This window comes from Mus musculus, chromosome 9 (assembly GCF_000001635.26).
Source record: "Mus musculus strain C57BL/6J chromosome 9, GRCm38.p6 C57BL/6J".
Classification (NCBI taxonomy): Eukaryota; Metazoa; Chordata; class Mammalia; order Rodentia; family Muridae; genus Mus; species Mus musculus.
Window position 1 is genome coordinate 80,112,409 of NC_000075.6, and position 13,387 is coordinate 80,125,795.

General features: G+C 38.2%; 1 protein-coding gene across 8 annotated transcripts in view; it reads left to right on the top strand.

Moving 5' to 3' along the window:
- Positions 1–13,387, top strand: part of Senp6 (SUMO/sentrin specific peptidase 6) — a 78,208-nt gene that overhangs the window by 45,834 nt on the left and 18,987 nt on the right. For 6 of the 8 annotated variants that reach the window (XM_006511014.2, XM_030244229.1, XM_006511015.4 and 3 more), the window contains 6 exons: positions 1,319–1,706; positions 4,124–4,356; positions 6,070–6,234; positions 8,919–8,952; positions 9,456–9,650; positions 11,312–11,538. In XM_006511014.2, coding sequence (XP_006511077.1) covers positions 1,319–1,706; positions 4,124–4,356; positions 6,070–6,234; positions 8,919–8,952; positions 9,456–9,650; positions 11,312–11,538 — 1,242 coding nt within the window. The remainder of the gene's footprint in view (positions 1–1,318; positions 1,707–4,123; positions 4,357–6,069; positions 6,235–8,918; positions 8,953–9,455; positions 9,651–11,311; positions 11,539–13,387) is intronic. The other 2 variants (XM_006511016.4, XM_006511017.4) reach the window with 1 other exon arrangement.

Below are 13,387 nucleotides of genomic sequence, written 5' to 3' on the forward strand. Positions count from 1 at the left end.
TCTCCTCTTTCTTCTCCCTCTCCCCACTTTCTTCCCCAACTCCTCTCTCTCCCTTGTTCCTGCTTCCCTGTTCCTTTCTTCCATTTATACTAAGTTACACACAAAGAAAAAAGGTTTCTTTTTGGTTTTGTTTTTAATTAAAAAAAAAAATCTACTTTGAGTGTAGAGGAAAATCTGGTGTTTCCTTCTGGGCTCTGCAGGAAGCTACACTGACACATGCACAATACACCTTACAGGAAATACTGATTTTTTTTTTAATTTATTTATTATTATACATAAGTCACTGTAGCTGTCTTCAGACATACCAGAAGAGGGCGTCAGATCTCATTATGGGTGGTTGTGAGCCACCATGTGGTTGCTGGGATTTGAACTCAGGACCTTGGGAAGAGCAGTCTGTGCTCTTACCTGCTGAGCCATCTCTCCAGCCCCCAGGAAATACTGATTTTTAAACTTACTTTTTGTTCCATAAAACCCAGTCCTTTTTTTTTTTATTTTTTTTCTCCCCTCCTTTTTGTGAACCTAGGACGTTGGTTTGGCATCTTTTTTTTTTTTTTTATTTGTTTCAAAATAGTTCTGGCTGCCCTGGAACTCACTTTGTAGACAAGGCTGGCCTTGAACTCTTAGAGATCCACCTGCTTCTGCCTTCCCAGTGCTGGGATTAGAGGTGTGTGCTATTCCTTCCAGAGATTCCAGTAATTTCTTTCCTTTTTTCTCCTTTAGTTTTATATTATTTTAAAAGGGAAATTGTTTTATTTCTGTGGGTGCTAAGATGTGAATGAATTCTGGGCCAGATAATTGAGTGTCAAGAACTGTCTCTTAGCCCATAGTTAGTTCTTTGCATCAGCATGAGCACATGGATTCTTCTTTTACTTGAGTTAGAGTCTTTAACTTTCATATATTTTGATGCTCAGATGATGCCTACTATTGTTTGTGACCCGTCTTTTCAAATTGTCCCTGCTGTTTTGCACACATCACCACCATTCTTCCAGGGCTTCATCACTTGGTGTAACAAAGTAATCTAGATTTACTGTTTTGGTGGGGGGGGGTTGGGGATTTTTGTTGTTGTTGTTTCTGTTTTTGTTTTGTGTGTGTGGCTTTCTGACACAGGGTTTCACTGTGTAGCCCTGGCTGTCCTGCAACTCACTCTGTAGACCATGCTGGTCTTGAACTCACAGAGATCCACTTGCCTTTGCCTCCTAAGTGCTGAGATTAAAGGTGTGTGCCACCACTGCTGGGCATTTTGAGACTTTAAAAAGAAGCTTTTTTATGCTAATGTAAAAATACCAAAGTCTTTTCTTTTGTTCTTTTGGGACATAAGGTTTCTGAACAGCGTGAATATTGCCCAAAATGTGGAAAAGAAAAAGAAAATCAGACCAAATGCCAAAGTTGTGGTATTGTTTTTCATAATGATTTGCAAAGAAATTGCCGACAAGCCGTAACTTTGAATGAACCTACTGGACCATTGCTAAGAACATCAATTCATCAGAACTCTGGAGGACAGAAATCACAAAACACAGGACTAACAGCTAAGAAATTTTATGGGAACAGTGTGGATAAGATTCCAATTGATATTTTGGTCACCTGTGATGATAGCAGACATAATTACATACAGACAAATGGGAAAGTCATTTTACCTGGAGGAAAAATACCTAAACTCACAAACCCAAAAGAGCGAAAGATAAGCGTGTCAGATTTAAACGATCCAAGTAAGTATCTTCAAACTCCAAAACCCGTGGGTTCCGGCGGCCTCCAGCCTTTGTTCCTGAGCATTGCTCAAGTAGATTAGTGCTATTCTTCAGTGATACTTAATAGCCAACATTTTTGTTGCATAGTTTTTAATGAGTATATTTGAGAAGCACAGTTTTAAGAGGTGTCTTTTTATAGCACATACGAATCATTTGGGGATTAAGTGATTAGAACTTGTGCATTTAGTTACAAAAGTAATAACTGACTTTGTTCCCGTTCTGCTCATGTTAAAATAATAAATGAGAAAAACAGTAGCTTGGCCCCAGTCTTTTGCTCAAGTACTAGTTATTGCGGGTTGGTTTTTTTTGTTTGTTTGTTTTTTGTTTTTGTTTTTCGAGACAGGGTTTCTCTGTGTAGCCCTGGCTGTCCTGGAACTCAACTCACTTTGTAGGCTAGGCTGGCCTTGAACTCAGAAATCCGCCTGCATCTGCCTCCCCGGTGTATTGCGTATTTTTGTATGTATCTTCTATCTAGACTTTGTGTGTGTTCTTGGTGAGTCAACTAGCCTGGCTGGCCAGGGAGTTCCGGGGGTTATCCTGTCTCTTCCTTCCCTACGTTGTGGTTAGAAACTACCATGCCCAACTTTTTTATGTGGGTTCTGGGGATCAGATTCAGTTCTGGGTACTTACAAGGGTTTGCCAACCAAGCTGTCTTCCAAACCTTTGTTAGTAATTTGAGGAGATAACACAAATAATGAATAATTATAGTTTAATACAGTATTTGAGACATAGAAAAAAAATCAGTGGAAATTCATGGACAATTCGAGCTGTGTCAAAGTGCACATCCGATTTAAAAGTTAATATGTACCAATCCCTGTCATAGGGTTTTATATATCCTGTTTTCTTTGCAACAGTCCTGTGAAATAGATTTCATTGTAGTCTCTGATTTCATAGAGGAGAGAAATTGAATCAAATAACCAGCTTTGAAAATCATATCAGGCCAGTATTTGTTGTGAAACTAGATAACAAAATCAGAGATAAGTGAATATTACTATAGTACTGGCCCTCCAGGGCAAGTACATTACTCCCTATTGAGTGAGTATGTATGTGTTGGGTACTAAAAAGAAAACTGCTCCTATATGTTTGTGCATTATGCCTTCTCTACCCACCTCCCCTTTCTTAATGTTACTCACAGAAGAAGTTCATGGGCGCTGCATCACCAGAGTGTTGAGCTGAGTATTTACTCTTATACTGGTGTACTTGAAAGACTATATGTTAGCCCAGGGTATTTTTAATGTTTTTTTTGTCGTTTTTCTGAATGAAGCACAGTTTGAGGTTCTAGAATATAGCAGTGAGCAAAACATTGTCCCATCTCTTATAGTTGCAAACGACCTTTCACATCAAAGAGTGTTATAACATTGAAATTAATGAGTAACTGACCGTCTCTGTGCTTGCATTAGTTTAGATTGTCCATCAAGAAGTGATTTTTAAGCCAATACTTTATGACAAAACACGAAGAATATTGAAGGTAGAATAGATGACAGAAATTCTTCCTAGTGTTCCTGGAGTGAGGAATTGTTATTTTACTCAGTGCATTGTGGGCCATTCTAGGATTTGGTACAGGGGGCAATATGATAGGTGTAGTAGTGAGCCCAAGATCTACGATCAAATTGTCTTACAGTTGTCTTCTTCATGTTTATAAAGCAAGATTTTATTGAACATCAGATATTGGTACAGTTTCTTCTTAGGACCAGTTATAATTTCAGTGCTTCCCATTGTAAGGGAAAATTATTTGCCACATATTTTAAATATATGTTATTTTGAACATAAATGGGATATTTTCAAGCCATAAATGTTTTGTAACTCAAAAATAGACTTGCAAATATTTCTATGAGTTACTGGTATAGCTGTGTAGATTAGTGGTGATTCTATCTATTGTGTTTTATTTTTTCTTTGGCAATACTGGAGATTTGAACCCTGGGCCTCACACATGATAGGCAAGTGCTCTACTACTGAGCTATATCCCCAATCCTGGTAGTGTTGACTTTAAAAGCTCTAAGGCTAAAGAGTTGATTTTATATTTGTCTAATATTTTTGAAAAGAGTATGTATCATATGCCTTTTAATTAAAATCTCATTCTTTTTATGAGATACACTGGAATATATATATAAATTTTGTGTGTGTGTGTGGAGTCAGTTCTTGTATTCCAACTTTACATGGATTTCAGTGGTCTAACTCAGGCCACTGGGCTTGTACAGCAGGCAGTTTTACATGCGGAGCCGTCTCATGAGTTCCTCTTTGATTTGCTTTTATTGATCTCATATGAAGAAGATCTAAGACTATTTTGGTATACATCCCAGTTAGTATTTTAACTGGCAAAAATGAAATATAAATATAAAACTTTTAGTGTAAATTTTGACTTTTCTGTATGATTTTAGTCATTTTGTCTAGTGATGATGATGACGACGACGACGATAGGACTAAGAGAAGAGAGAGCACGTCCCCGAAGCCTGCCGACTCAGCATGCTCCTCACCAGTACCATCTACGGGAAAAGTTGAAGCTGCACTAAATGCAGATGCCTGTAGAGCAGAGCAGGAACCCAGAAGCAGTCCAGCAGAGCCTGAGTTAAATACCATTGTCATACCACGAAAAGCAAGAATGAAGGACCAGGTACTTTCAGGTCAAGGTCTTTCCTTTGGGGTAGTACCTCTATTTTGGAAAAGTAATTTGTTAGTGACAGCAGGAGAAGATGGCTTATTTATTAATGCATGCTCAAATACTGTTACAAGGTTGTTCTAGACCATTAAACTATATACAAAAATAAATTACAATTTAACCAGAGGTTTGTGTATAAGAATCCAATAGGAAAAAAAAGCCAGTATTATTCTTAACAAAATGTTAGTACAGGATTTTTTTTAATCCAAGATGTCTGCAACCAGAAATGTTTTAAATTTTAGTTTTTTCTTTTTTTTTTTTTAATTTGGAGTATTTGCATATATACAGTTGGGTATTTGGACCTAGGAACTAAGTCTAAAAGGAAATTACTTATATTTGTCACATACAGTATATGGATTTTCTTGAGTTAAGTTTTGTACAGCTTTTTTGGCTTACTTGCATTTTCATTCTTTTTGTAAAATTTCTTTTTTATATTTATTCATGTGTCTATATGTGCAAACATGCACATGAGTACAGGTGCCAGCAGAGGCCACAGGCCTCCTTTGGACTTGGAATTGCAGGCATTTGTGAGCCCTCTGATCTGGGTACCAAGAACTGAGCTCAGGTCCTCTGGAAGAGCAGAATGTGCCCTTAACCAAGGAGCTGTCTCTTCCATACCTCTCTGGCATCTTTGCACATGTGTGTATATGTGTGTATGTATTTCTTAGCAAACCCAGCAGGCTAAAAGTTATTTTAATTTCAGTATATGTGACCATACTATATAGTTATTTATATCTTACCTTATTTTATAATTTGCTTAAAAATTTCAAACCATTCAGATGAACAAAAGATATATAAATAAAAAGATTCAGAGAGTTATAATAGAAATGACATACAATATTATAATAGATTAAATGTTATCAGAAGTGAGCAAATAGGGCTGGTTGTACAAGTACAGGTGCCTGCTGACAAGCTTAATCATCAATTCAATATCTAGGACCTACATGATAGAAAGAAATAAACCAACTCTTACACATTGTCCTGTGACCTCCTTGTGCATTGATGTTCATGTGCCCCTCCATCCTGCACCCACTAAATAAATGTTTTGAAAAAGTAATAACTAAAACTGAGGATAAAAAGAAAAGAATAAAGCACCAGATGTATCTAACCTTTTGATATTGTAAGGTGACAGTCACTATAAAGTGATGACCATCGTAAGATAAACTACAGAGTTCATGCTGGAGACTTAAGCAGTTGAATTGTTGTTTAAAATCTCACAATGTTTTAAGTCTTGGAACTCTGTAGACCAGTATAGCCCTGAACCCCTGAGATCCTTTTGACTCTGCCTTCTGAGTGCTGAGAGTAAAGGTGCATGCTACTGCTGCCTGGCAAACAGAGGCATTCTTAGCCCTCAGTGCTCTTCATTTTAGCAAATAGAAGCTTTAGGAAGTTACTAGTTTTTGCAAAATCCTTAGTTGGCATTTTGGCTGTTATTTGAACATAGCCAGTGTGTTTTGTGAGTTTTATTTCTGACCTTGAATTTCAAGTCATAACTTAAGAATTTACTTTATATAAAAGCCATAATTTCTATTTTCTCTTACTCTAAGGTAGGACAGCCAGTTCATGTAGTGATATTTCTCATATTGGGTCTTTTTCCATGTATATTTAGTTTCCAGGCTTGTTACAGTTCCTTACTGTGTGAAATTTTTTTGTTTGTTTTCTTTTCAGCTTGGTAATTCCATCAGCACACCTTTAAAACGTCGTAAAGTAAACAGTCATGCAGCTTTTATTCACCCTATGTCTTTAAGTTGCCAAAACTTTGAAAGTGTCATTTTAAACTGCCGAAGTATACGAGTTGGAACACTCTTCCGACTGTTGGTAGAGCCTGTAATTGTAAGTATGTTTTTAAGCTGTTGCTGTATAATAACAAGAATCAGATGACTCTGACTTGGTTAATCAGTGTATTTAAAGTTTGCTCAATTAAATTACTGAAGTTAATATTTAAAATTTCAGATTGCTTTAAGAGTATATAAATAATAACCCATTAAAAACTGGTGGATATGTAGATAGAACATAAATTCAAAGTTGTATTAGATTTACTGTAGGAAATGCATGTGACTCTCATACTTTCAGTTAAGTTCTGTCAGTTGGTATTTTACTATACAGTTTGGGTCCCTTGTCCAAAAATTAGAAATTCTCTGAAGTCTGAAACGTTAGTATTGACAGGAACTTAAACTGCATTGCTGGATATGGTGATATATACTCTGAGCCAGATATGCTGGTGTATACTACCAGCCATTTTGGAGTCTTGATGGCATCAGGATCACCAGGAAGTTGGGTGTGGTGGCATGATTACAAGCAAGCAAACAAAACAAACCAACTTGGATAGTAAATGAGAGGCACATTCCTTAGCCTCAAAAAAAAAAAAAAGTTGAGTTGATTTTAGGGGTGGACCTCAGTGATAGAACTCATGCTCAGTACACTCAGCCTGTGTTCAGTCCTCAGTGATAGAACTCATGCTCAGTACACTCAGCCCGTGTTCAGTCCTCAGTGATAGAACTCATGCTCAGTACACTCAGCCTGTGTTCAGTCCTCAGCGATAGAACTCATGCTCAGTACACTCAGCCCGTGTTCAGTCCTCAGTGCTAGAACTCATGCTTAGTACACTCAGCCTGTGTTCAGTCCTCAGTGCTAGAACTCATGCTTAGTACACTCAGCCTGTGTTCAGTCCTCAGTGCTAGAACTCATGCTTAGTACACTCAGCCCGTGTTCAGTCCTCAGTGATAGAGCTCATGCTCAGTACACTCAGCCCGTGTTCAGTCCTCAGTGATAGAACTCATGCTCAGTACACTCAGCCCGTGTTCAGTCCTCAGTGATAGAACTCATGCTCAGTACACTCAGCCTGTGTTCAGTCCTCAGTGCTAGAACTCATGCTTAGTACACTCAGCCCGTGTTCAGTCCTCAGTGATAGAACTCATGCTCAGTACACTCAGCCTGTGTTCAGTCCTCAGTGATAGAACTCATGCTCAGTACACTCAGAACCTGTGTTCAGTCCTCAGTGATAGAACTCATGCTCAGTACACTCAGCCCGTGTTCAGTCCTCAGTGATAGAACTCATGCTTAGTACACTCAGCCTGTGTTCAGTCCTCAGCGATAGAACTCATGCTCAGTACACTCAGCCTGTGTTCAGTCCTCAGTGATAGAACTCATGCTCAGTACACTCAGCCCGTGTTCAGTCCTCAGTGATAGAACTCATGCTTAGTACACTCAGCCCGTGTTCAGTCCTCAGTGATAGAACTCATGCTTAGTACACTCAGCCTGTGTTCAGTCCTCAGTGCTGGTTGCCAGTGAAGTTTTAGATTTTGGAGAATTTAAATATTTTTTTTTTTTTTAGATCAGGGATTTTTAACCACTAAAGTGTTAAAGAGAATATTCTACACAAACATTTCTAAAACCTGAATCTCCTTTGGTCCTCAACACTTTAGAATTTTGCTTAAGGAACACATGGTCTGTGTTTGCTTCTCATGTTATCTGTTTATTGCTGTTAGTACATCTTACTCTTCAATACCTATGAAAACATTTGCCTCCTCTTTTGATTCTCTTAACTTCTCCAAACATCCAAGATAATTTATTTATTAATTAGGCTTAATGTTAAGTGCTCTCTACGTTGAAATAATTAGAAAATTATATCATTTTATAACCACCAATAATAATTCAGGTAAAGAGTGTCAGGGGTGCTAAAACCACTGCATCAAAGATATTCACTGACTTGAAGTATCTTTGCTCGGATTATTTAGTTATAAATGGAGAAATATGGAAGCAGACCAAAAATCCCAGCAGTCACTGCTGAGGCAGTTAATTAATAACATGAGCAGTGAGACAGCCTGGCACTTGCAGGACCACAGCGCAGGGTCTCAGCGCCATGTGCTGCTCTCCCTGAGAATGGAGGGATTGCATTTGGAGACAAGGAAACCCTCTAGTGATTGCATGGTGTATGCAACTTAGGTCTCATAAAAGCCATGTCCTAAAGAACAGAGAGGCAAGTCTGTAGTATGGACACAGTTGGTATTTGCTGTATAATATTGACACAGTAATAATAGCTGAGGGAAAGTTAAAACAAGGACTGATGGACATTTAAGTATAAACTGTATATTGAAGAAGTTCAACTTTGATCTCTTAGATTTGCTGATGTTTTAGTTGTGTAGCAAATGTGCTTGTATTTAGAGGCTTCATGCCGAAGGATTTAGGGATGAAGTAATGACTGCTGCCTGCTTTGTGGCTTTTTTTTTTTTTTAGTAAAAATATAATTTATAAACAGTAATAGAGTAGATATATGAAAATATTAAGTTAATGAATCTAGGAAATGAGTGTTCTGTAATATTCAAGTTCAAAATAGCAGAAGGTTTTGGTTTTTTTTCAGGGGATGGGGATATTTCATCTTAAATTTAAGCACATGGTATATGACCCAGTTTTCTGCTCTTTGTATACTTATGGACCATATATACCACTTAGAGTATGTAGAACAAAAATCTCAGTACGTCTATCATCAACACTAATTTGTCCTTTTGTTTCTAAAGTTTTCTTTAGAGTCAATCACGATACATCTAGATGGTAAGCTATTTTTATCTGTTCATGCACTAAAGTTTATACTGATCCATTTTATAGTAATATTTATTTAATTAATTAATACAGTGTATAAAGGGCTTCATGTAATTTTATTTTGTAATGCAACTAAGCCTAATATTTTAGAGTCTCCTTTTTATTTGGAAAAATTATGTTTTATTAATGCAATTCTTAAGAATAGTATAGAGTAAGCCGGGCAGTGGTGGCGCACGCCTTTAATCCCAGCACTCGGGAGGCAGAGGCAGGCGGATTTCTGAGTTTGAGGCCAGCCTGGTCTACAGAGTGAGATTCAGGACAGCCAGGGCTACACAGAGAAACCCTGTCTTGAAAAACAAAACAAAACAAAACAAAAAAAAAAAAAAACAACAACAAAAAAGTAAGAATAGTATAGAGTATAGTAAATTATTAATTTTAAGCTTATATTTCCTCCATTTTTTGGTTTGTCACCTTAAAAATTTGTTCCTTTTTCATTTTTCTCTGTTTCCCTCTAGGACCAGAAAGTGATCCTGTAGACATTATTTTAAATACCTCTGATCTAACTAAATGTGAATGGTGTAATGTCCGGAAATTACCAGTAGTGTTTCTCCAGGCAATACCAGCAGTTTACCAGAAGCTGAGCATGCAGCTACAGATGAGTAAAGAAGATAAAGTTTGGAATGATTGTAAAGGAATAAACAGGATAACAAGTAAGTTCTGTAAACAAATTACAGCTAAGATAGGTCTGCTGAATACCAGAATAGGAGTGTTTTAGAAAGTGCATCATGAGAAGTAGAAGCAATGATTTTCAGGTCAGTCAGTACTTATTTCATTTGGTAGGAATGTAATCTCCTTACTGTGATGGGTACACCAGCCTCTGAGGAAATGCCAGTAGAGAGTAGAAGGGTTGAGGATAAAACCTGGGTTTGCCCATTTTAAAAGGTTGCAGAGTGGGTTAAAACTCCAAGGATCTGAAGTCTATAGCGTTTACTTACTTACTTAAAATGAATTTAATTGATATGACTGCTGAGTTAAGTTTGTCTAAGGAGCTGGGACTAGAAAAATTTGAAAGACATAGAAGAGGTCTTTATTCCTTAAATAGATGTACTTCTTTACTTTGTGCTATAACAGCACAGCTGTTCATATACTAAGTACATTTGGGGCTGGGGCGATGCTTCGGGGGTCAGGATCACTTACTGCTCTTGTAGAGGGTATGGATTTGTATCCCAGCATCCATGTACAGCTCACAGTTATCTATAGCTTCAGTTCCAAAGGTGGAACACTCTTCTGGACCTCCTGTGGGCACCAGACACACAGTCCTACACAGACACACATGAAGGCAGACACACACACACAATAAAAGTAATTTATATAAAAAGAAATATGTTTAAGCATTAATTGCAGTTGCAGCTTAGCATCGAGTAGGTGCTAATATAGCTGTCAAAATGTACACATTAGTGAACAACAGCCTCTGCTGGTGCAGGTCTGTTATGTAGAGATAATACTATGTGTTTGGCTTTTTCCTAACCATCCTTGGCAGAAATGCTGATTGCTATATTTTAAGATCATGATTTAGTTTGATCCTTTTGGAATGGTGGTTCTCAACCTTCCTAATGCTGTAACCCTTTAGTACAGTTTCTTATGTCATGATGAACCCCAGCCATTCTTGTTGCTACTGTTGTAAGTCATAATGTAAATATCTGACACGCAACCCCTGTGGAGGTTTGGACCCATCAGTTGAGAGCCATGTTTTAGAAGTAGATTGTTTTTAATAGCTTTGTTAATGATCTGGTGCCTTTGGTAACATTTCTGAGTAATACTCCTCATTTTCCAGTATTGTGATTTCCCATGTGCCAAATACTGTTACATATATATATTCCAGAACTTGTAATCGTCTAGGGAATAATTGATTGGTACTGTTATTATCTGTGTGTACAAATGCACATGTGCGTGTGCATACACAGATATGGACTCCAGAGGCGGCGGTCCAGCTTTTTGAGACGGGGTCTTTCACTGCTTAGATTTAACATGTAGGCTAGCCTGGCAGGTATGCAAATCAGCGACCTGCCTGTCTCCGTCTCTCATTATGTGGATTTTAGGAATCCAACAGAGATTCTTTCTCATGCTTTGGAGGCAGACGCTTTACCGAGAGAATTATCTCCCAAACCTTCTTCTGGCCTTTTAAAAAAAAGCATGTTTCAGTATTCATCGTGTAGCCCAGGCTTTCCACAAGCTCTTGGCAATCCTCCTGACTTCATTTGACAAGCGCTGGAATTAAAGGCACAAGTCACCAGACCCATCACTTGTTGGTATGCTTTAAAACTGTCGATTCAGTCTGTTCAGTTTCACAGCTATATTTATTCCTTTTCAGGTTTAGAAGAACAGTACATTATTTTAATTTTTCAAACTGGCCTTGATCATCAGGCAGAGGTGGTCTTTGAAAGTATCATTACTGACATTGGTATAAGGAATAATGTTCCCAACTTTTTTGCAAAAATTCTTTTTGACGAAGCCAATAGCAGACTTGTTGCCTGTACAAGAAGCTATGAAGAGAGCATCAAAGGAAACTGCGCGCAAAAAGAGAACAAAGTGAAAACTGTAATTATATTTTAAAATCTTACCATAATTTCAAAAGTTGGGTAATAGTTGTTTGTTTTTTGTAAGGGATCAAAACCCTGTTAGCTGGGGATCAAAACCAGGACTTCCACACTTGTTAGGCAGACCTTGCCACAAGAGCCATACCTTCAATAACAATGAATAATTTTAAAATTAAATGTTTAAGTATTGTTCATTTTAATGTTAGACTTCAACAATTCATTTTAAAATTAAAGAAATTTAAATTTTAAAACATGTTTTAGATCTCCTTTAGTTCCTTTTCCCACTCTGCTCTTTTCTTTTTCTCCCATCTCTCTCTGCAGACTGCATTCACTGCTCACTCAGATTGCTGCCCTGAGTAGGGCTGAAGTTTAGGTCCCCTGTGTATAGTCCCATTTGTTTACCATAGCTGACAATATTGGACGTAAAGAACACACTCTGATGTCCAAATCTGCATGCAGATAGACAGAAATGCCTTAAAGTTAGGTAACTCTCAAACTCTATCGTCCAAGGAGCCCTGGACCATTTGCGCAGCAATTCAGTTTTGCTAGTTTTGAGATTTGCTTAGTTTATTTGAAATAAATCTTTCAACCTGGCTACAAACTTAAATGTGGAAGGTTCAAGGCATGATTTGAAAGGTTTGTTTGTTTCAGGGTCTTGTTTATAAACAGATGGCAGACTGGCAGTCCTACCTGTATATCTGAAGTTCTGGAATTACACATGTGTCCCCCACACTCAACTAACAACTAACTCAACTAACAACTTTGTTTTGGTTTCTGTCTATTTTTATAGCTTTTTTTTATTAGATATTTTCTTTATATACATTTCAAATGCGATCACGAAAGTTCCCTATACCCTCCCTCCGCCCTGTTCCTCTATCCACCCACTCCCGCTTCTTGGCCCTGGCATTTTCCTGTACTGGGGCATATAAAGTTTGCAATACCAAGGGGCCTCTCTTCCCGGGCCATCTTCTGCTACATATGCAGCTAGAGACACGAGCTCTGGGGGGTCTTGGTTAATTCATATTGTTGTTCCACCTATAGGGTTGCAGACCCCTTCAACTCTTTGAGTGCTCTCTCTAGCTTCTCCATTGGGGGCCCTGTGTTCCATCCTATAGATGACTGTGAGCATCCACTTCTGTATTTGCCAGGCGCTGGCATAGCCTCATACAAGACAGCTATACCAGGGTCCCTTCAGCAAAATCTTTCTGGCATGTGCAATAGTGTCTGGGTTTGGTGGCTGATTATGGGATGGATCCCCAGGTGGGGTAGTCTATAGCTATTTTTAAGTTGATTCCTACTCTGTAGCTCTATATAGCTTAGGTCTTACTATAGTCTAGGCCAGCCTAAAGCTTTGTCATCCGCCTACTTCCTACCCCACTTGAAGGGCTGGGATTAAAGGCATGCATTAACATGCGTGGCAACTTTTTTTCCTCTTTAGTGCTCTCCCAGGTGATTGTTTAGTGTGTCCAGTGAGCTGTATATCTGGCCCCAAGACACAGTCTTGATAATTGAATTAGACCCCATACATGTAGTGGGAGGCAGGAAGGAGGAAGAGAGGAAACCTTCCTCTTTTGCAGAGATTTTACAGAAAGCAAGTGGGCGTGGACTCAGGTTTTCCTACAGTGTTTATTTAGCTCACTGAACTGTGTGTTTTTAGCACCTGTGCCCCAGCTCCCACCGACTGCTTAGCCTTTGCACTAAGTTGGGTTTTCACTGCTATCAGAAAAACAAACAAAAAAGAAGCAACTTTGGGATTTGTTTTATTTTAGCAGTTGTTTAAGTCTTGCCAGTATGATTCAATATGAGTAGTAAACGTACAGAAACTAGAAAAGCCATTATAATATACTGTC